Source organism: Odocoileus virginianus, chromosome 1, assembly GCF_023699985.2.
Source record: "Odocoileus virginianus isolate 20LAN1187 ecotype Illinois chromosome 1, Ovbor_1.2, whole genome shotgun sequence".
Classification (NCBI taxonomy): Eukaryota; Metazoa; Chordata; class Mammalia; order Artiodactyla; family Cervidae; genus Odocoileus; species Odocoileus virginianus.
In genome coordinates, this window is record NC_069674.1 from 7078864 (window position 1) to 7099711 (window position 20848).

General features: G+C 44.2%; 1 protein-coding gene across 3 annotated transcripts; it reads left to right on the top strand.

The window, feature by feature from the left end:
- The first annotated feature begins 1956 nt into the window (after positions 1-1956).
- On the top strand, positions 1957-20163 carry ZNF786 (zinc finger protein 786). 3 transcript variants are annotated; one of them, XR_011485269.1, is made up of 5 exons: positions 1957-2071; positions 6266-6392; positions 9581-9733; positions 11636-13543; positions 17798-20163. XR_011485269.1 is itself a non-coding variant. In XM_070460180.1 (4 exons), exons 1-4 carry the CDS (start codon positions 2054-2056, stop codon positions 13468-13470), a joined length of 2133 nt encoding a protein of 710 aa, XP_070316281.1. In that variant the 5' UTR covers positions 1957-2053; the 3' UTR covers positions 13471-13930. The 3 variants fall into 3 exon arrangements, 2 of the variants coding, with proteins under 2 accessions (XP_070316281.1, XP_070316319.1); XM_070460180.1 differs by lacking the exon at positions 17798-20163 and having other exon boundaries at positions 11636-13930; XM_070460218.1 differs by lacking the exons at positions 1957-2071; positions 17798-20163 and adding an exon at positions 2185-2327 and having other exon boundaries at positions 11636-13930.
- Positions 20164-20848: the final 685 nt, after the last annotated feature.

Below are 20848 nucleotides of genomic sequence, written 5' to 3' on the forward strand. Positions count from 1 at the left end.
CCTCCATCCATGGGGTTTTCCAGGCAAGAGCACTGGAGTGGGTGCCATGGCCGTCTCCTCACTCAGCTTTATGTTAATACTATCCGTTGGTGCTGCCTTTAGCTATAGGTCATTAATTTCTACTGCTAGTTTTCAGTGTGTAGGGGGAAAAAAACAACCCACAAGATATCTGTCCTCTAGGTGCTGGACATTTAAATTATTTTCCTATCTTTACTTTTAAATTAATGCTCCTTTAGAGATCCTAGGATATGGCTCTTGTGTATATATGCAAAAACAGCCCTGAGATAAGAATTGCCAGATGACAGGATACACACATTTTCATAAACATATTGCATTTGCCTGACTAATGATGAGATGGAACATTGTGGTGCATTTATCGCCTACTCATTTTTTTTCTTTTCTGTGAATTTTGCACACTTTCCTCTAGGGTAGTTTATGACTTTTAGCAGTTATTTATATGTATTTATATGCTATTCCATGTTGCAAATATTTTTTTTCTCAATCTATAACATAGTTTTGTCTATTATGTCTTTCGATGGAAAAAGTTTTAAATCTTTTTTTCCAATTAACTACAATTGATTTATGGTGAGAGTTGGACTATAAAGTACTGATGTTTTTGAACTGTGGTGTTGGAGAAGACTCTTGAGAGTCCCTTGGACTGCAAGGAGATCAAACCAGTCAATCCTGAAGGAAATCAATCCTGAATTATTCATTGGAAGGACTGATGCTGAAGCTGAAGCTCCAATACTTTGGCCACCTGATGGGAACTGACATAAAAAAGACCCTGATGCGGGGAAAGATTGAAGGCAGGAGGAGAAGGGAAGGACATTCTCATCTCATCTTACCGAAGATGAGATGGTTGATGGCATCACTGACTTGATGGACATTGGTTTCAGCAAGCTCGGGAATTGGTGTTAGACAGGGAAGCCTGGCTTGTTGCAATCTATGGGGTCACAAAGTCAGGCACAACTGAAGGACTGAACTGAACTGATAGGTACAGTTGATTTGGGCTTCCCAGGCGGTTCAGTAGTATACAATCTGCCTGCCAACGCAGGAGATGCAGGAGATGTGGGCCTAATCCTTGGGTTAGGAAGATCCCCTGGAGAAGGAAATAGCAACCCACTCCAGTATTCTTGTCTGGAAAGTTCAACAGACAGAGGAGCCTAGCAGACTAGAGTCCATGGGGTCGCAAAGAGTCGGACACATCTTAGTTACTGAGCACACACACACACACACGCGTGCGCGCGTGCACAGTTGATTTACAATATTATATTAGCTTTAGGTGCACAGCACTGTGATTCAATATTTTTATAGATTATACTCGTTAGAAGTGAAAGGCAGAGTAAATTTAAGATCCATTTCATATTAAGGTTATAGACCTTTTCTTGGATTTTACAGACTATGAGTCGTGTTCCTACTTTAAGTCCATGGGGTCAACAATGCCTTGACCTGGCCTGACATCCTGAGGATGAATACCGAGTCTCCTAGCCCTTGGCAGAACTGTTCTCAGGGGTGGCCTGCACCCTGAATCCCCAGCAAGACGGACTCCCAGTTGCCCACAGGGGAGGCCTGCTCGTTAATCCCCCTTGATTTCTCACTTCCTTCACTTGATTCCTGGGACCACTTCACAGATAACCCCTTGAACCTAATCCTTGACTAGGGAAGGTTCTGGAGAGGAATCAAACCCCTGCACTAACTCTCATTGTATCCATCTCATTAAAGAGCAAGTCTCCTCTCCTTCCATTTGCAGTTGACGCTGCATTCCTAACCCCCCGCCGCCCCGCACCCCCTTTCCGTCTCGGTGTCCCTCCCCTGGCTCTCCCAACACACTGCCAGGACAGGTCACCCAGCTTGCACCAGATGCCAGGTGCGCGCAGAATGGGCGGCTCCCGCTCCTCCCGGCCGCAGGGGGCGCTGTGGGGCGGAGGTGCCTGCGAGTTCCAGGGTGCACCGCGCCCGGGCCGGGCCTGCGGGTCTGCGCGGAGCGCAAGGCCGCCGGGGGCTTGGCTAGGCGGTTGCCCTGGTCGGGCGCCTAGTGGGACGGCAAGGGCCCATGGCCGAGCCGGCTCCGGTAAGACGGGCTCCCCCCGCGCGGACGCTCAGACCCGGCCTCAGGGAGGGTCCTCGGGGTTCCGGCTCGGTGGGTCGGCGTCTTGGGGTCCTCGCGAGGCGGACGCGGAGCGGATAGGTGGGCGGGGTCTGAGGCTCGCGCAAGACGCCCGGCGTGGGGACTGGACCCTGGACGGAGCTGGTGATTTCGGCTCCTCCGTGGCCAAACCCTGAACAAAGCCGAGCGTGAAACTGGAGAGTTTGGGCCGTGGGCGCCCGTGAGTCATGGGGCCAGACGAGGGAAGGCATCAAAATTCGTGTGGGGCCAGCGCTGGGTGTTAAAAGTTCAATTAGTTTTACATTATAGTTACATTTAGAATAAATGGTTTTTTTTTAAGTTTAGATTCTGAATGGTTGAAATGATATCTGGCAGGGTCAGAATTAAACCCTAATGTGTTGAAGTGTGTGTGGAGTGTAAGAAGGAAGGAGGACACGTTGGAAAGAATAGAGGTCGAATATAAAGACCTAAGTAGTATATACATTATTTATTTAGTGTTTTATTGAAATCGAGGTTTTATGTCTTTCTGTATTTTATAAGCTTACGTATTGAGCGTTTTTACACCTAGTTCCACAAGCAAGTTTCAGATGGAGGAGTAATTTCGGCTTTCAAGTCTTACTGCTTAAGAAACACATTTCATAAGGCTATAGTTGATTACTAAATGAATTCATGAGATCATTACTTCTAAGGTATTGTTGAAGACCTTAGCAAAGCAAAAGATAACAAGAACAACAAAACTGAAAAATATAATAATCTCAGCAAAAACTGTGATTCCTAAATATGCAAAAGATATGCAACACATTTATAGTGAAAATTATAAGTGCAGACATACCTCAGGGATATTTTGGGTTTGGTTTAGAACTGCTTCAATAAAGCAAATATCACAATAAAGGAAGTCTTTTTCTTTGTTTGGTTTCCAAGGGCGTATAAAAGTTATGTTTACACTATAGTCTGTTGAGTGTGCAGCAGCATTATGTCTTAAAAAGCAACCTACAGCCTTTAATTAAAAATACTCTATGGCTAAAAATCCTAACCATCATCTGAGCCTCTAGGAAGTTGTAATCTTACAGCTGTTGAGAGGGTCTTACTCCATGTTGATGGATGCTGACTGATCCGGGTGGTAGTTACTAAAGGTTGGCATGACTGGCAGTTCTTAAGATAGCAGTGCGGTTTGCGGGATGGATTGACTCTTCCTTTCAGGAATGAGTTCTCTGTGGCATGTAATGCTGTTTAATAGCATTTTACCCGAGGTAGCACTTTCAAAATTCAAGTGAGTCTTCTTGAACCTTGCCACTGCTTTATCAGCTAGGTTTATGATATTCTAAATCCTTTCTTGTCATTTTTAACAATCTAAATGGCATCTTCAGCAGGAGTAGATTCCAAATGGAGAAACTGCTGTCTTTGCTCATCCATAAGAAGCCTCTACTCATTTGTTAAACTTTTATCACAAGTTTGCAGCATTTCAGTCATACCTTCAGCCTCCACTCTGAATTCTAGTTCTCTTTCTGTGTCCACCACATCTGCAGTTACTGCCTCCGCTGAAATCTTGAACCCCTCAAAGTCATCCATGATGGCTGGAATCAACTTCTTCCAAACTCCTGTTAATGTCAATATTTTGACTTCTTTTCGTGAATCATGAATGTTCTTTGTGGCACCTCAAAGGATAAATTTTTTCCAGATTTTCTATTGACTTTGCCCAGACCCATCAGAAGTATTTTAGCTTGATGAAATGTGTTTCTTAAATAATAAGACTTGAAAGTCAAAATTACTCCTTGATCTGAAGTTTGCCTGTGAAAGTGGGTATAAGAAGGGGTGGAGCTTTATAGTTACTGGGTGGTAGTGAAGGAGCGTTATCTGAACTCAAAGGGAAGGTTGTCACACCACTTGGGAATAGGTGGCGCTCACCACAGGGTAATCTAAATCTAAGGCAGCTAGAAGGTGCTAAGGGGATGCATGTGTGCACTTTGTATACTCCTACTCGGTTCAGTTCTCATAGTAGCAACCAGAACTCTCAAATCCCTAGGAATGAATCTGGCAAGACTTAATAAGATCTATATAAAGAAAACATTAAGTTTTACTAACACAAAATATCTAGGTAAATAAAAGATATGTTTCTGGATGGGAAGATCTCAAAATTTAGAGATCCAGTTTGATAAAGTTAATTCATATATTTAGTATATTCCCATTAGAATCCCAATAGTATTTGTATAACTTTGACAAAATATTTTCTCTGTTTATTTAGAAGAGAAAATATACAAAAGTCAAGACAGTTTCCTTTAAGAAAAGGGGGGGAATGGGAGTGAGGCTCAAGAGGGAGGCTATACATATATACACACATACACACACACATACACACACATATATATGACTGACTTTTGATGTTGTACACCAGAAATCACAACATTGTAAAGCAAGTATCCTCCAATTAAATATAAAAGATCAGGATCTAGGTGGTGGTAGATGGCCATATCCCTTTAAATGGCAAATCATTTGATAAAGATGTAAGAATTAAACAGTTCAGTATTAGAGCAAGAATAGACAGAATCACCAGTGTAACAAAAATATAACCAACTATAAATGGAAAACTAGTTTATGAAAAATTGATCCCAAATCCGTGGTAAACAAATAGACTAGTCAGTATGTTTTGTGACAGCTGAATATCTCTTTGGAAAAAGAATTCTGTCCCTTCTTGTTATGATACATATAAAAGTAAGTCCCAGATGGAAAAAGATTTCATTCTAATAAAGTCATAAAAAACATTATGAAGATTTCAGAATATCTTTTATAAAATATCTTTTATAATTTTAGAATAGGGTCAGTCTTCCAAGTCATCTATTAACACTAATGTATGAAAGTTAATTCAGATGATAAAAGCCCACTAAAATGTTGAGCCAAGGATGAGTGCAGACATGCACAAAGATATGTGGGGAACCCCCCCAAAATATGAAATAAGGTTGCAAAGTCTCACAAATGAATGCAAGTTAAAACAATGAAATACAATTTTTTACCTGTCACATAGGGCAATAAATAAACAAGCAAAATTTAAAAATGTCCTGTGCTGGCAAAGGTGTAAAGAAATGTCTCTTCTTGGACTTGGCTGGTGGCTCAGTGGTAAAGAATCCACTTGCCAATGCAGGAGACACAGGTTCAATCCCTGGTCCAGGAAGAGCTCACATTTCATGGAGCAACTAAGCCAGTGCGCTACAACTACTGAGCCTTCGCTGTAGATCTCAGGAACCACAACTACTGCAGCCTGAGCACCCTAGGGCCTGTGCGCCACGAGAGGAGCCACCACAAGGAGGGGGCCAAGCACCACAACTAGAGCAGCTCCCGTTCACCGCAACTCGAGAAAAGGCCCATGCAGCCACCAAGACCCAGCACAGCCAAAAACAATAACTACATTTCTTTCTTAAGTGGGCCCTACAAGGCATTCCAAAGGGGCTCTTTACGAAAATGTCTCTTTATATTAGCAAGGGTTAGGTGCTGGATTCTTTTTGGAAGTGCTGGATTCTAGTGATATCTTGTAAATAGAAGGCATTTCTATCCTTTGATTTAGTAGTTCTCATTTTTAGCCTTTTCCCACAGAAGTAAAACCGCTCATATATAAAGAAGCATATCAGAGCATTGTTGGTAATTTATAAAGGAAATGGAAAATAGATGTCATCAGTGGGGTATGTGTATCCATGAATAATGCAACTATTTATTAATAATGCTATAATAATATATTTATAATAATATAGTAATGCAATTTATTAGAATAACCTGATTTTGCCTATATAAATTGACCTAGGAAGATGACATTGAAAGAAGTTACACAGTGATTTGTTCCCATTTTTGTTTAAAGGAAAAATGAAGGAATTCTATTTTATACATAAGCATTCGTAGCTGGACCAAGCATAGAGAAACAAGTGGAAGGGGTGGTTGTGGTCACCAAACAGAACCACATGATGGGAGTAGGGGGAGGAGCTCTTCCCAAGGGAGAAGCTGCCTAACAGACAAAAACACTGTTCACTACGAAACTCTTAAATTGATGACAAGGAAGTAGGGTTTTGAAGCAATTATGACTATAAGCCTGGTGTGCTGCAGTCCGTGGGGTCACAAAGACTCTGACATGACTGAACAACTGAACTGATGACTGTATATGTATTATAATTTCAGTTACCTCTGACTTTTGAGGATGTGGCCATTTATTTCTCAGAGCAAGAATGGCAGAATCTAGAGGCATGGCAGAAGGAGCTTTACAAGCAAGTAATGAGAGCCAATTATGAGATTCTCCTTTCTCTAGGTAAGAAGTCTTTAACTGTGGCTAAGGTATGGAATTAGCTCCTGTTAGGGGTCTCAGTCACTTGATAACTCCTGTTTCTCAGTTCGCCAGATTTCTCAGAAATTAACTCAGAAAGGCACTTTTACCCAGAGACTTTCGTTAATATCTGTAAGTATTCCTAACCCTTACTTAAGGGTGTATGTTGCTACATGAGAATACTTATGACAGCGTGTAATATAAAGTGGTCAGAGATGACTGAACATATGTCAGGACTTTTAATCACTGTATACTCAGAGGTTGCCATGATTTTCCACATGGACACATGCCTTACTCATATCCATAAACTACCCTGTGTATCTTTAACCTATGATGTTCTTCTGTGTGTGTGTGTGTGCTGTGGTCAGTTGTGTCCGACTCTGCGACCCCATGGACTGTAGCTGGACTCCTCTGTTCATGGGATTTTCCAGGCAAGAATACTGGAGTGGGCTGCCAGTTCCTCCAGGACAATGTTCCTACCTGTCAGCTTTTACAGTGATGTCCATATGCCTCAGGAAAGCTAATGTTATCTTTCTCTACAATGTGATTTCAGAAGGCTATACACACTAAGGTGTTTTGTTTTTTTTTCCCACACTAAGGTGTTTAACTGCAGTTGTTTCTGTGTAGTTGTTCTTATGGTGTTCCTTTTAGTCTTTTTGCTTAGTCTTTATAATTTTATTATTAAATATGATTTTTTTTTAAAAGTCATAATGAATGGTAAAAGTCTCTTGCTTCACTCTCATCCCACTCCTGCCCCCCACTCAGTTCATTCCTCAAAGGCAATCACTTTTAATCATTTCTGTATTAGTTCTTACTTTGGTTCCCTCTAGTCTTATCATGCTTACACCTGTATTTCTTAGTTTATCTAGTTTAGACAGCATTAACTCCTTACTGTGTATCTTTCTTCTGTCTCCTTCTTCCCAAATTTTGATAGTTTTTTAGTGCCTCTATTTGCTATCTTTATAATTTAAATGATAGATTTCTAGATCATGTTTCATCAACTTTATATCTCTTGATCCCTTCAGTCTATAAGATAATTAGTTCTCTTATATTCCCTCTTCTTCTCCTGCCAACATCTGCCAACCAGACCACTTCTTTTATATTGCAGCATTTCTAATACTTATATTCTGTCTCATTACCATAATCAAGCTTTCTAGTTTTTATGGAGTGTTCCTAAAACATTAATCCAAGTTATTACATTGTTTTCATTGTTACTGAGGAACCAGTTAATTGAATTTATAGAGATAGAAAAATAATCGGGTCATGAATACGGTGCCACCCAAAAAGAAATGTTCCAAGCATCAAGATCAAATGATGTGAAGTGGTGTATCATTGTGTGTTTGGTTTGCATTTCCTAAATGGTTAATCATGTTGAGCATCTTTACGTTGTATATCTTCTTTGGAGAAATGTTAATTCAAATATTAATACTTGGCCTGTTCTTAAAGTTTTTTTTTTTTTTTTTTTACTGTTGGGATATGAGAGTTCTCTGTTTCTTCTGAATACTGGACCCACAACACATACGCGATTTGCAGATATTTCTGCTAGTTCTTGGGTTGTCTGTTTTTTGATGGTGTCCTTGAAGCACAGAAGTTTTAAGTTTTCATGAAGTCCAGTTTATTCTTTTCTTTCGTTGCTTGAGCTTTTGGTGTCATACCTAAGAAACCATTGCCAAATCCAAAGTCACAAAGATTCGCTCCTATGTTTCCTTCTAAGAATTTTATAGTTTTAGGGCTTATATTTAGGCTTTTGATCCTTTTTATTCCCCTTTGATTAGTTTTGAGTTAAATTGTTTTACATGGTGTGAGGTAGTGATCCAACTTCTTCCACGTATAAATATCCAGTTGTCCCAACACCGTTTTTTGGAAAGCCTGCTTTTCCCCCATTGAATTATCTTGACAGCCTTTGGAAAACCAGTTGACCATAAAAATGGCAGTTTATTTCTGGATTCTCAATTCTGCTTCTTTGATCTCTATGTCTAGCCTTATGCCAGTACCACACTGTTTTAATTACCATTGCTTTACTATCAGTTTGTCAGTTTCTACCAAAAAAGAAAAAGCAGATGGGGTTTGGAGAATATTGTCATCTTAACAATACCAAGTCTTCCAATCTTTTCATTTCATTTATTTAGGACTTTTTAGAATTACTTTCAACACTTTATGATTTTTATTGTCTTATTTTCTTTTATTAAATGTATTATAGTATTCTATTCTTTTTGACATGGTTATACATGGATTTGTTTCTTATTTTTTTTAGGAAGATAGTTTTATTTTCAAAGATGCAGAGAGTTCAACCCAGATGAAGACTGAGAATAGGTATCTGGATTTGAAAAAAGATAGTGATTCCTTTTATCATGAGAGGAGCCTTGGAATTAATTTGGGGTTGAAGTCAGATTTCAGAGGGCTAGTGAGGAATCTGGCACAGTGTGATCAGTTTCCATGAGTACATGATTCTTCTCCGACATTCTCCTAAAGCATTACCCAGCTTATCCTCTTTCTCTGATCTGAACCTTCTGCTAATCTCCCTTTAGCAATCCATAAAGCATACTTTTGGTTCTTTTAAATATATATATTTATAAAAAATCAAAAGAAAGTTTTGAAAATAGAGTAAACTTTTCTTCCAGGGGTCCAGGGTCATATAGCAGAGAATCTTGTAACTGTTTTCATTTGTTCATTCATTGCAACCCCTTCTATTCTAGCAGAACTCAACTGTTTTAGGTTGTGATTGTAATGTTACCGAAAGTACTCCTCAGAGAATGTTTTAGATGAAGCTGCCTACATTGAAATCTCCTAGAATAGTCATTGTCGTTCTTATTTTTGTGTACCCTGTATTCCCAAGATATTGCCAGTTGTCTCAGGTGTTGTTCCAGCATTCTCAAAGCACACTACTGGTGAGTTTTAATAAACCCATGACACAATGCAGTATTGCTAGCTCTATAGGAACCAAAATGAAATTGAACATACAACTCATCTAAAGGTCCCAGTCAGTTAGGAAGCAGTATTACAAAATGTGGGTAGTTTTGCTTCTCTTTGTGTAAACCTATACTCTATTTTTCAAACATCTCTTCTCATATATTTTACCAGGAGTAGATTTAGGAAATTTAAAAACAACTTACTGTGCTTCTAAATTTAGTGCTGAAGGAAACCAAACTACTCTGTTTGACTTTTCTGTACAGATAATGGACTTCCCAAACCAGAACTAATATCCTGGATTGAGCAGGGGAAAGAGCTCTTTAAGAAATGGGGAGAATCACAGGAATCAAGAAGCATAATTTGCTCCTCTGCTGATTTGCATTTTGATCCAGTTATTGAGGGACAGCCATTTTCAGGTGAGTTTTAAAGTGATTTCTTAAGGCTATGTCCTTAAGACAGCATATTCACATTTCTTAGTTCCAGTTCTTTGACGTTGCCTTCTGGTTTGACTGAACTGAGGCTTAACATCTGGTATAGTCCAGAGAAAGGCAGTAAAGCACAGTAGCTAGGAGTATGGGTTCTGGATCCTGAGTCTGGGTCTTGCCTTTTCCAGGTAACCTGGGCAAGTCATTCATCCTCTCCTGGTGGCTCAGATGGTAAAGAATCCACCTGCAATGCGAGAGACCAGGGTTTGATCCCTGGATTGGGAAGATCCCCTGGAGAAGGGAATGGCTACCCATTCCAGTATTCTGGCCTGGAGAATTCCATGGACTGTAAGTCCATGGGGTCACAAAGAGTCAGACACGACTGAGCAACTTTCACTTGACCTATGAAGATTTAAGTACCTACATTATAGGATTAAATGAATTGATATATGTAGACTGTTAACATGATACCTGGCAACACAGTAAGAGCTCAGCAAATATGCACTATTCTTCAGGCAGTGGGAATCGGCAACTCCTTTGTTTCTTGTCATGGTAAGAGAGTCTAAGATTTTGGGATTCTTAACAGTCAGTATTAGAGAAAGGAAAAAGTGAGTTACTCAGGTGTGTCCAACTTTTTACGACCCCATGGACTATATAGTCCATGGAATTCTCCAGGCCAGAATACTGGAGTGGGTAGCCTTTCCCTTCTGCAGGGGATCTTCCCAACCCAGGGATCGAATCCAGGTCTCCTGCATTGCAGGCAGATTCTTTACCAGCTGAGCCATGAAGGAAGCCCAAGAATACTGGAGTGGATAGCCTATCTCTTCGCCAGTGGATCTTCCTGACCAGGGAACTGAACTGAGGTCTTCTGCATTGCAGGCAGATTCTTTTAACAGAGTAAGGAAAGAGAAAGTCAAATGGGAACATCATTCCAAGAAATCTTGTCAATAATTTACTTTTTAGCTGCTTCTTTCAGGAGAATAAAGAGTTTTGCTCACAAATTATTTCACTTTTTACCATCTGTTATCAGCCCTTCTAAGAAACCTTTTTACAAGATTGATAGGAATAGAGGTGAGGAGGGAGGAACGGCTGGTCTTAGGACAGCTCATGGATTACACATAACCACAGTGGTGGTGTTTAGTCTCTAAGCTGTGTACGACTTTTCTGTGACCCCGAGGACTGTAGCCCACCAGGCTCCTCTGTCCATGAGACTTTCCAGGCAAGAACCCTGGAGTGGGTTGTTGTTTCTTTCTCCAGGGGATCTTCCCTACCCAGGGATCAAACCTACATCTCCTGTATTGGTAAGCGGGCTCTTTACCACTGAGCCACTTGGGAAGCCCAGCCATAGTGTTAGCCAGGGCTTAATGCTGCCAGGAACATTACCATCATTATATTTTGAACCAGGAACGTCTGCACATCCAAATGGGACAAGACTGGTGGTCCCCAGGTCATAATAATGGTGAACATGTAGAGTACCTGCAGCATTCCAAGCCCACACTAAGCACTTTACATACATTAATTCATACAGTCCTCATAACAGTTACGTGTTGCTGTTTCCATTTCTATAGGATAAGGAACTGAAGCCGGAGATTAGCTTGACAAAAGCAGCACAGTGAACAGACAGGATTTGAACCCGGTCTGATGCCAGAGCCTAGGCCCTACACTTGTGACCTAAGTGTCCTCTTTTCAATAGTATTCTAAGATAGGTCCGTTCAGTTTAGTCCTAAGCTAAGACTCATGACTCTCCTGGTCATGAAATTGCCCCCCACTGAAAGGAGCTGCTGGTTTAGTTCAATGGAAGTTGGGCTCCTGGGCCACCTCAGGTTACCACCACTGACCACAAAAGCCTTAGCCACGACACAGGCTGGGATACTGACTGAATCTTGTTTTCAGTTTCAGGAAACCAACAAGCTGTGAGTTCAGAAGAAGCTCATTACCATTTCCAAGTAGATCCTCTTCAGAGCCACCGTTCCTCTGAACCCTTATCAGGAAAAAGTGAAGATGTTTCCTTCAGGCCTGACCAAGCCGTCGCCCTCGTGAACCCACAGAGACATAACACTCGGCCTCTACTCCCAGGGGTCCACAGCTCCAGGGAACCCGCCCAAAGAGACAGAATCGCAAGCCCCAGAGACCTGGGTCTCCCAGGTTTCCAGGAAACTGCCTCAGGGGAGGGCCTCCAGCAGTCTTGTGCCTTCTGTGGAGAAAGCGTTTGGAATGAGAACCTCTTAAAGCAGCACCAGGGAAGCCACTCAAAGGCCTGGAAACAACTCAGCAAACAACCCGAGGCAGAGCAGCCTCGGAGCCAGACTCACTTCCGCTGCCTCGGATGTGGGCGGGGCTTCCGTCGGAAGCCGCCCTTGCTTAGCCCCCTGGCGGTCGGGGCTGAGGAGAGCCACCCGCTAGGCCTCGAACGTGAAGAGACGTGCGGCTGCCGCCTGACACCACCACTGCCTTCCCCGTGCCCCGGTTGCGAGGACAGTGCCTCCCGGGGGCCCCCGGGCGTGGAGAGGCCAGTCTCTCCGAGAGAGGGCGCCGGGGCAGCCTCCGAGCAGGCCGAGCTCCCTCCGAGCTCGAACCTGGCTGGTCAGGTGTGTGGCCTCTGGGCTGGAGACCCGGAGGCCCTCGAGCCTGGCCCCAGTGGGGAGAGGCCGTCCTCCTGTGGCGCGTGCCGCCGGCGTCCCTCCCGGCGGTGCGGGGTCTCCGACCACACCCATGTGCACCGCGCAGAGCAGCCTTGCCGGTGCGCTGAGTGCGGTCGGGCCTTCCGCCAGTGCCGGCGGCTGCGGCTGCACTGGCAGCCGCACTCGCACGAGCCGCCCTGCCCAGGTCCGGAGTGCGGCCTGGGCTTTCGCCTGAGGAGCCCGCTGCGGGCCCACGGGCTGCGGCACGGCGCTGAGAGGCCGCTGGCGTGTGGCGAGTGTGGCCGCGGCTTCGCCCATCCGTGCAAGCTGCGTGAGCACCTGCGGGTGCACAGCGGCGAGCGGCCCTTCGGCTGTGCGGAATGTGGCAAGAGCTTCCGCCTTAAGGGCATCCTGAAGGCGCACGAGCGCACGCACAGCCGCGAGCGGCCCTTCCAATGCGCCGAGTGCGGCCGGGGCTTCACGCGGCCGTCCAAGCTGGCTGAGCACTTCCGCGTGCACAGCGGCGAGCGGCCCTTCGGCTGCCCGGACTGCGGCCGCCGCTTCCGCCTCCAGGGGCAGCTGCGGAGCCACCGGCGGCTGCACACGGGCGAGAGGCCCTTCCTGTGCCCCGACTGCGGCAAGAGCTACCGCGTGAAGGCCGACTTGAAGGCGCACCAGCTGCTGCACGGCGGCCCGATGCCCTTCTCCTGCGAGTGCGGCAAGGGCTTCGCCAAGCAGTCCAAGCTCGTGGAGCACGTCCGGACGCACACGGGCGAGAAGCCCTTCCAGTGTCCCCAGTGCGACAAGCGCTTCCGCTTGAAGGCGCAGCTGCTCAGCCACCAGGGCCTGCACACGGGCGAGAGGCCTTTCCGCTGCCCCGAGTGCGACAAAAACTTCCGGGAAAGGGGCCACATGCTCCGGCACCAGCGCATCCACCGGCCCGACCGGCCGTTTGTCTGTGCAGACTGCGGCAAGGGCTTCATTTACAAGTCGAAACTGGCCGAACACGTCCGAGTGCACGTGAAATCCTGCCGTGTCCGCAGAGAGCCTGACGTTAAGAAAAGGCTCAGCCAGCTGTTTGCGATGATCGAGGCCGACTGGAGTTGAGGCCAAGGAGGACACCCAAAGCGGTCAGCCGAGTCAGTGTTGCCTGGGAATCCACAGCCGAACCCCACATCTGGTAAGACAGAGCAAGAATGGAATGCAAGTTAGGAATAGGAGAAACCACAAAGATTCTCTCATTTAAAACATCACCAGCTATTAATATATTTTTTTACCCATTGATAAAAAGAGGTATTTGTTCTTCCCACCATCTTATAGGGTCATTTTCCCACCACATGCTGATAAGCTAACTCTGAAATCCCTACTTGAATTTAGACAGCAGGAAAGCCCTCCAGTACTGTTCTCAAAAGCATGGGATGACTGTTAAATGTCAGCTCTTCTCTTCATAGTATGGACATAAGCAGGGGGTTCAATCCAGTGAATTTTGTTGCAGGTCTGAAATGATACTGGATTTGGTTTTGATTCATTTATTTGAAGCTAATAGCAATAAAATGAGTTCTCCGAATTGGGGTGTGTCGCTGTGAATGCTGAAGTGTCATAGCAGGTTCCTCAGTGATTATGCATAGTTACCCTTAAGGAAAAGATGATAATCATAAGAAAAATTTGGTTAAGCTGGGTTGAAGAAAAAACTGAAGGTGCTAAGTCATATGGGACTGGAATTTGGTGTTTTGTTTTGTTTTGTTTTTCCCAGTTGGAGTGTAGTTGATTTACAATTTGTTAGTTTCAGGTGTACAGCAAAGCGATTCAGTTATACATACATATATATATGTGTGTGTGTGTCTATTTTTTTTTTTTTGAGATTCTTTTCCCTTATTAGTTACTACAGAATATTGCATATAGTTCCCTGTGTTATACATTAGGTTCTTTTTGCTGTATATATTAATCTCAAACTCCTAATTTATCCCCCCCTCCCCCCGGACTAGAATTTATTTAAGAGAGAGACACAGGAGGTAGGTTTGGGAGTTCCAGAATACAGGTGCTATTTGAAACTGAGAGTGAATGAGATTTCCAGGAGTGACTTTCTAGGCAGATGACTAAAGCCTTGAGTTAAGACAGAGTAATAAAGCTAAGCAGGAAGCATGACAGGCAACAACAGTTCTGTGTAGAGAGTTTTCAAACAAACGTTCAAAGTAACAATGCAAATAGAAATACAGGAAAACACCCCATTTGTCACATTCTGTGCAGGTTGCATGAGAATAGAATGTTTATACCTCAGGGAGAGACTTGTACTCCATCCAAAGAATTCCTGACTTTAGAGGGTTCATGTTTCATATAAAAGAATGGCTGACCTGCAGTTCTGCAAGATGACAGAAAATAAGACATCAGTAGACTGTAATGGACATTATTATAAAGCAATGATTGGGAGGTTGGGAATCTTTTGGTGGTTCAGTGTTTAGGATTCCATATGCTCTCGTTGCCGTGGCCCAAAATCAATCCCTAGTGGGGGAGCTAGGATCCCACAAGCTTTGAGGCACTGCCAAGAAAAAGATGGGGGAAAAAAGCAATGGTTCATAGATGATTTTTCTCTGGAACACTGCATCCAAAGATATTCTGGGAAAAAAAAGAATAACATGGCCGATTACTTTAAGTTAAATAGTTTCCTCCTACATACACATAATCTATGATTCTCAAGAGGAAGACATTATGTATTATAATATTCTGAATTTGTTTGATCTTGGGATTCCTTTCTCCCCCATCTCCCCCCATCCCAACACTGTGATCTGTGGACATAGAATTCTGCAGGACTCAATTTTGGAAAATGTTACTGAAGGATAGCCCCGGCTCCAGCCAAGTAGCCCTTAGTCCAAGGCCTTCAGTTTTTTTTTTTTTTTTTTTTAGGCCTTCAGTTTTAAGTGACAAAATAGAACTTCAAGTCAGAATAAATCTTTAATTGATTTTAGCGCACTCTCCTATGTGACAGACCCTAACAAATTTGTGTTAGATATTACATAATAATATTAGATAATATTAAGAAGTGATATGATTTAGGCAGGTTTATGGGATTCTCAGATGGATCAGTGATAAGGAATCTGCCTGCCAATGCAAGAGACGCCGGTTCAATACCTGAGTCAGGAAGATCCCCTGGAGGAGTAAATGGCAACCCACTCCAGTCTTCTTGCCTGGAAAATCCCATGGACAGAGGAGCCTGGCAGGCTACAACCCATGAGGTTGGATAAGAGTCAGACTTAGTCTCAACTGAGCACACACATAATCACTAGAGATACATGGTTATGTCGGCGGTGATCATGGGGAAGCCAGCCTCACAGGCATGAGGAAAGAAGGGTCAGGGGCCCTGATATAGATGACGGAGCAGGAGGAAGAGGAGGAGGAGGGGTCCCTGTGGGAAAAGGGAAGGCGGAGGATGTGATAAGGTAGAAGCTTTGAGGGAGACTGAAGGCCAGGGCCTCCGGTTTGGTGTTCTCACATATTGCCTGTTAGAACTGGCTTGACCTGGGACTTCCCTGGTGGTCCAGTGGCTAAGACTCCGCAATCCCAATGCAGGGGGCTTCAGTTCGACCCCTGGTCAGGGAACTAGATCCCACATGCTGCAACTAAGAGGTCGCATGCCACAGCTAAAGATCCTGCATGCCACAGTGAAGATTAAAGATCCTGTGTGCCACAACTAAGACCTGCCACAACTAAGTAGATGTTAAATGTGTACGGAATTGGAGGATCTCAGAGACAGTAAAAGATCCAGAGTGTTTGAATCTTATTAGAAATTGGAAGTGTTGTGGAGGAAGTTGAGGAAAAGGGCACCACCCAGCTAAACCCAAGTACTCCAGGTTGCCCACATCACAAATGAAAAAGATACCAGAGTGGTGTCTAAAGAGTTGAGGGATTTCTGGGAAAGAAGGTATTATTTTAAGCACAAGTTTCTAAAACTTCTCTTCCTTTCCTACCCAAAATTTCTAAAAAAAAATCAATGCTATCACAATCTGGTGGAATCTGTGACTTCCAAAAAAAGAAAAGTTCTGTCTTCTACAAAGGAATGGGCTTCTCTGGTAGCTCAGCTGGTAAAGAGTCTGCCTGCAATGCAGGAGACCCTGGTTCAATCCCTGGGTGGGGACGTTCCCTTCGAGAAGGGAGAGGCTGCCCACTCTGGTAGTGAGCTTCCCTGGTGGCTCAGACAAATGGGCTCGATCCCTGGGTTGGGAAGATCACCCGGAGGAGGGCGTGACAGCCCACTCCAGTATTCTTGCCTGGAGACTCCCCACGGACAGAGGAGCCTGGCGGGCTGCAGTCCATGGGGTCCCAAAGAGCTGGACACGACTGAGTGACTAAGCACACAAGCACACAGCACACAGAAGAATAATAAATATGACTGGCCCAACAATGATCATATTAAAGTGACAGAATGGTTTAAACAGTTTTTTTCCATTAAAATCAAGAAGATCACTGCTGAGCTATTAACATTATGGAATGCATCGTATGACTGTATACCTGAAACGTCTGAGAGAATCAGCTAGATAACCAGTTGGTGGTGGTGGTGGTGTTTAGTCACTGAGTCATGTCTGACTCTTTGAGACCCCTGGTGGACTGTAGCCCACCAGGCTCCTCTGTCCATGGAATTTTCCAGACAGGAATACTGGAGATGGTTATTATTTCCTACTTCAGGGGATTGATCCTGCATCTCCTGTATTGACAGGCAAACTCTTTATCCCTGAGCCACCTGGGAAGCCCTGAAGAGGGTGACGAGATAGTTATTTTTAAGACAGGGCAAGAACATTTTTAAACCAGATTGTCTCTCTGCCCTGGGGACTTCCTAGCCTTCCATCGGTTAGAACTCTGAGCTGCCACTGCTCAGGGTGACCTGGTCAGGGAACTAGGATCCCACATGCCATGCCGCATAGCCAGAAGAAAACAGTCTCCCCCTGCCGTTACTCCACTGCCTAGAGTGCATTGTGCACCTGCATTACACACTAACTAGATCCCCTTGGAGGACACGGAGTGCCTAACTCGCCAAAAATCTCCACCCAGTTTCCTCCTGGCACCGGCAGTGTGACTCCTCAGGAGTTAATGTTCTTTTCTCTGTCCTCTAAGGAGTCACAGTAACCCACTAGTTGCCTTGTTGGACTATATATAAATTGTCATTACACTACTTTAATGTATAACCCTTTGTCTCAAAAACCTGTATAACCGTGTTTTGACTTCTGAGAGGTGAAACAGTCTTCAGAGCTGTCTGAAGGACTGTCTCCATTGTAATAATCCTCAGGTTGGTTCAAATAAAAATGTCTGTGTCTTTTAGGAGGTCAACTACCGATTAGTTTTTTTAATGGACAAGGAGTAGTTTGGAGTACCAAAAAATTGAGGCATAAAAGGGACAACCTTACACATGATACACCTCCCTGATTTATATGCTTATCAATTTTAGGTCCAGCCTTGTGTAATTATCAAAGGAGAAAGAGGCCAGAGTTTAAATTTTAGCACTCCCAGTCAAGACATCCTGGGAGTCATGGACACCTACTGGATGAACATCAGGATTTAAAAAGCTAAGATCATGACCTCTGTTCACATCACTTCGTGGCAAACAGAGTCCCTTGGACTACTAGGAGATCAAACCAGTTAATCCTAAAGGAAATCAACCCTGGATATTCACTGGAAGGACTGATGCGAAAGCTGAAACTCCACTTCTTTGGCCACCTGATTCAAAGAGCCACTCAATGGAAAAGACTCAGTTACTGGGAAAGACTGAAGGCCAAAGGAGAAGGGGCGGCAGAGGATGGCGTGGTTAGATAGCATCACCGACTCAATGGACATGAATTTGAGCAAACTCCGGAAGATAGTGAAGGACAGGGAAGCTTGGCGTGCTGCAGTCTCTGGGGTCGCAAAGAGCTGGACGGCATTTAGCGACTGAACAGCTAGCTGAAGGCACCTTGCTCCCAGGATGCCTCTGGAGATTCTTGGCTCCTTCTGCCTGCAGGCGGCGCTGTGGGAGCCCAGTCCCTAAACCGGACCAGAAAGGCGACGTTCCCAGGATGGCCTGCGTGTCGTCAGGGCAACGGGCGCGGAGGGGTGCAGGCCCCGCCTCCCCGCCCCTCTCACCCACCAGCGTCGCTCGAGCCTGGTTCCCAGCGGCAGTAGCGGCAGCCGGGTCTTGGAAAAGGGGACCTTGCGTCCCGCAGAGGTCTGGAATCCCGCCCGGCACCACGCCGGTGGTTGGCTCAGCGGCCACGTTCCGGATCTCGGGCTCCGCAGACTGCAGGTGTCATCAGTTGGGAGCAGCGACCACTCAGCCTGGCAGAGGGGGCAGTGCGCAGTCGCAGGAGGAAAAGCCGGCCAGGAGGAGGCAACGGTCCTGGATGCTCGAACTGACTGAAATCTGCAGCCTCAGCCGAGTTCGTGTGTTGCCCAGAGGGGGCCGTGCAGGGAAATCTGTGTTCTCAGCCGTGGACACTTAAGTTCCTTGAAGCAGAGAAGTGATTTAAAAAAAATCTTTGTTACCCATGTGGTGTATGACCCTAGTTGGGAAAACTTGTTGAATCAATGAATGGAAGAGGCCTATGCATAGCCACTGACTTTACAGTCAGTCCAGGGCTTTCTGAATGTTTGTTTCTCTGAAGCTCAGTCTGTGTGCTGGGAGTACTGTTGGTACAGATACAGCATGGGAAAAAGGCGAAGGAATTACGGCCGAGAAAGGGAAAGAGATCCCATGGGGGCATAGAGTATAATGCTATTAATAAATTGCAATTGTAGGGAGTGTAGTTGTTTAGAAAACGATAATGACGGTTGCAACTCTTACTTTAGTTTCAAATCTTTCAAAGATCCCTAGGGGTGACAGTAACTCAGGTTCCAGATACTTAAAGTCGAAACTAATGTTTCACAAGGAATAGGACAATTTCTTACTGTGTTTTACACTAACACAAAAAAATGGAATTTAGAATCTTTAGAGATCATCATCCAATTTCTTTATTGTAGAGGTTAGGAAAGGGAGTTACAGAGAGGTTGAAGTGAATTGCCCCAGGTCACATAGCTCACGATTGAGAATACAGCCTGTTTCTTGAGTTCCAGTTCTGTGCTCTCCTCCCTTCCCTTCCATGCATATTTAATGTTTATTGGGACTTTTTTCCTTTAGTAAATATTAATACTGACAGTATTGTTTCTCTTGGACTGAGGCTGCTTAATTAAGCTTTTGTTTCACATATTTTAAGTTGTCAGGAAGCTAGAGGGCTTTTTCCTTAGTCCCCTTTGTCATCTTTTGGGGAAAGTGGTGTTTTGATTCTATCGTGCAAATGGCCTTGAAAAGATCATGGATGATTTATCATTTCTTTCTGACATTCCTAATATGCTCTTGGGGCAAATAGTTTTCAGTTTAAGTTTCATTTTAGTGGAGTCATACTAGCAATTGTAGAAGTCTCTGTAAATGTAACTTTCTTAAAAACATAAATGTGTTTCAGATTTCTCACAGGAAATGTTGAAGACAGTTCTGTATGTCCTTTATCACATGGTTTTTTAACACATTTACACAACTATGCCATACAATAGGTAATTACATGACTGTGTCTTAGGCGACGTACTCAAATGTTCTTTTTATTGAATCAGACTCTTTGTTTCAAGTTGTGTTTCTCCAGTTAGAAATGAGTGTCTGGCAGTTCCAGTGACTGACTTCTTTATGAATCCCCTGCCTCCTCAATGTTCCTGTAAAACAAGGGCCTACATGTTGAATGTTCTACCTCTGTCAGGTTATAAATCTGCTTTGTTTGCAACAAACATTAAAATTTGGAAAGATGACCAGAAAAACCATCACAAGCTCTTTCTGGTCACCCAAGCCTTGCCCTTTTTGCATGTTGGAAAGTCTGGCTTCTCAAGATCTATGTCATAGCTTCTTGCCTGATACAAACAAAAGTAGAAGGCTTTTAAACATTACTGAGACAGAGAGGAGATCCAACCAGTCCATCCTAAAAGATCAGTCCTGGGTGTTCTTTGGAAGGACTGATGCTGAAGCTGAAACTCCAGTACTTTGGACACCTCATGCAAAGAGTTGACTCATTGGAAAAGACCCTGATGCTGGGAGGGATTGGGGGCAGGAGGAGAAGGGGACGACAGAGAATGAGATGGCTGGATGGCATCATCGACTTGATGGACATGAGTTTGATTAAACTCCGGGAGTTGGTGATGGACAGGGAGGCCTGGTGTGCTGCAATTCATGGGGTCGCAAAGAGTCGGACACGACTGAACGACTGAACTGAACTGACACAGAAAGAAGTGTGTTTGGGGGTCCAGGTGGTAGTGCCCTTTGATGACATGGCAATCTGTTTCTGAGCACAGGAGTAGGCGAATCTGGATAAGCAGCAAAATGAATTTTACATGTGTGTGACGAGAGGTGTGGCGGAGACTGACCTCTGTAGGCATGAGGTGTTTTGTTGAAAATTTGAGAGTAATTCATGAAATCAAAGGATAAGCAAGTCTCAGCAAGTCATCCATA

Excerpts from the sequence above, each read along its gene's own strand:
- ZNF786 (XM_070460180.1), top strand. Across the intron at positions 6,393-9,580 it reads TGAGATTCTCCTTTCTCTAG|ATAATGGACTTCCCAAACCA; the intron begins GTAAGAAGTCTT and ends TTTTCTGTACAG. Across the intron at positions 9,734-11,635 it reads TGAGGGACAGCCATTTTCAG|TTTCAGGAAACCAACAAGCT; the intron begins GTGAGTTTTAAA and ends TCTTGTTTTCAG.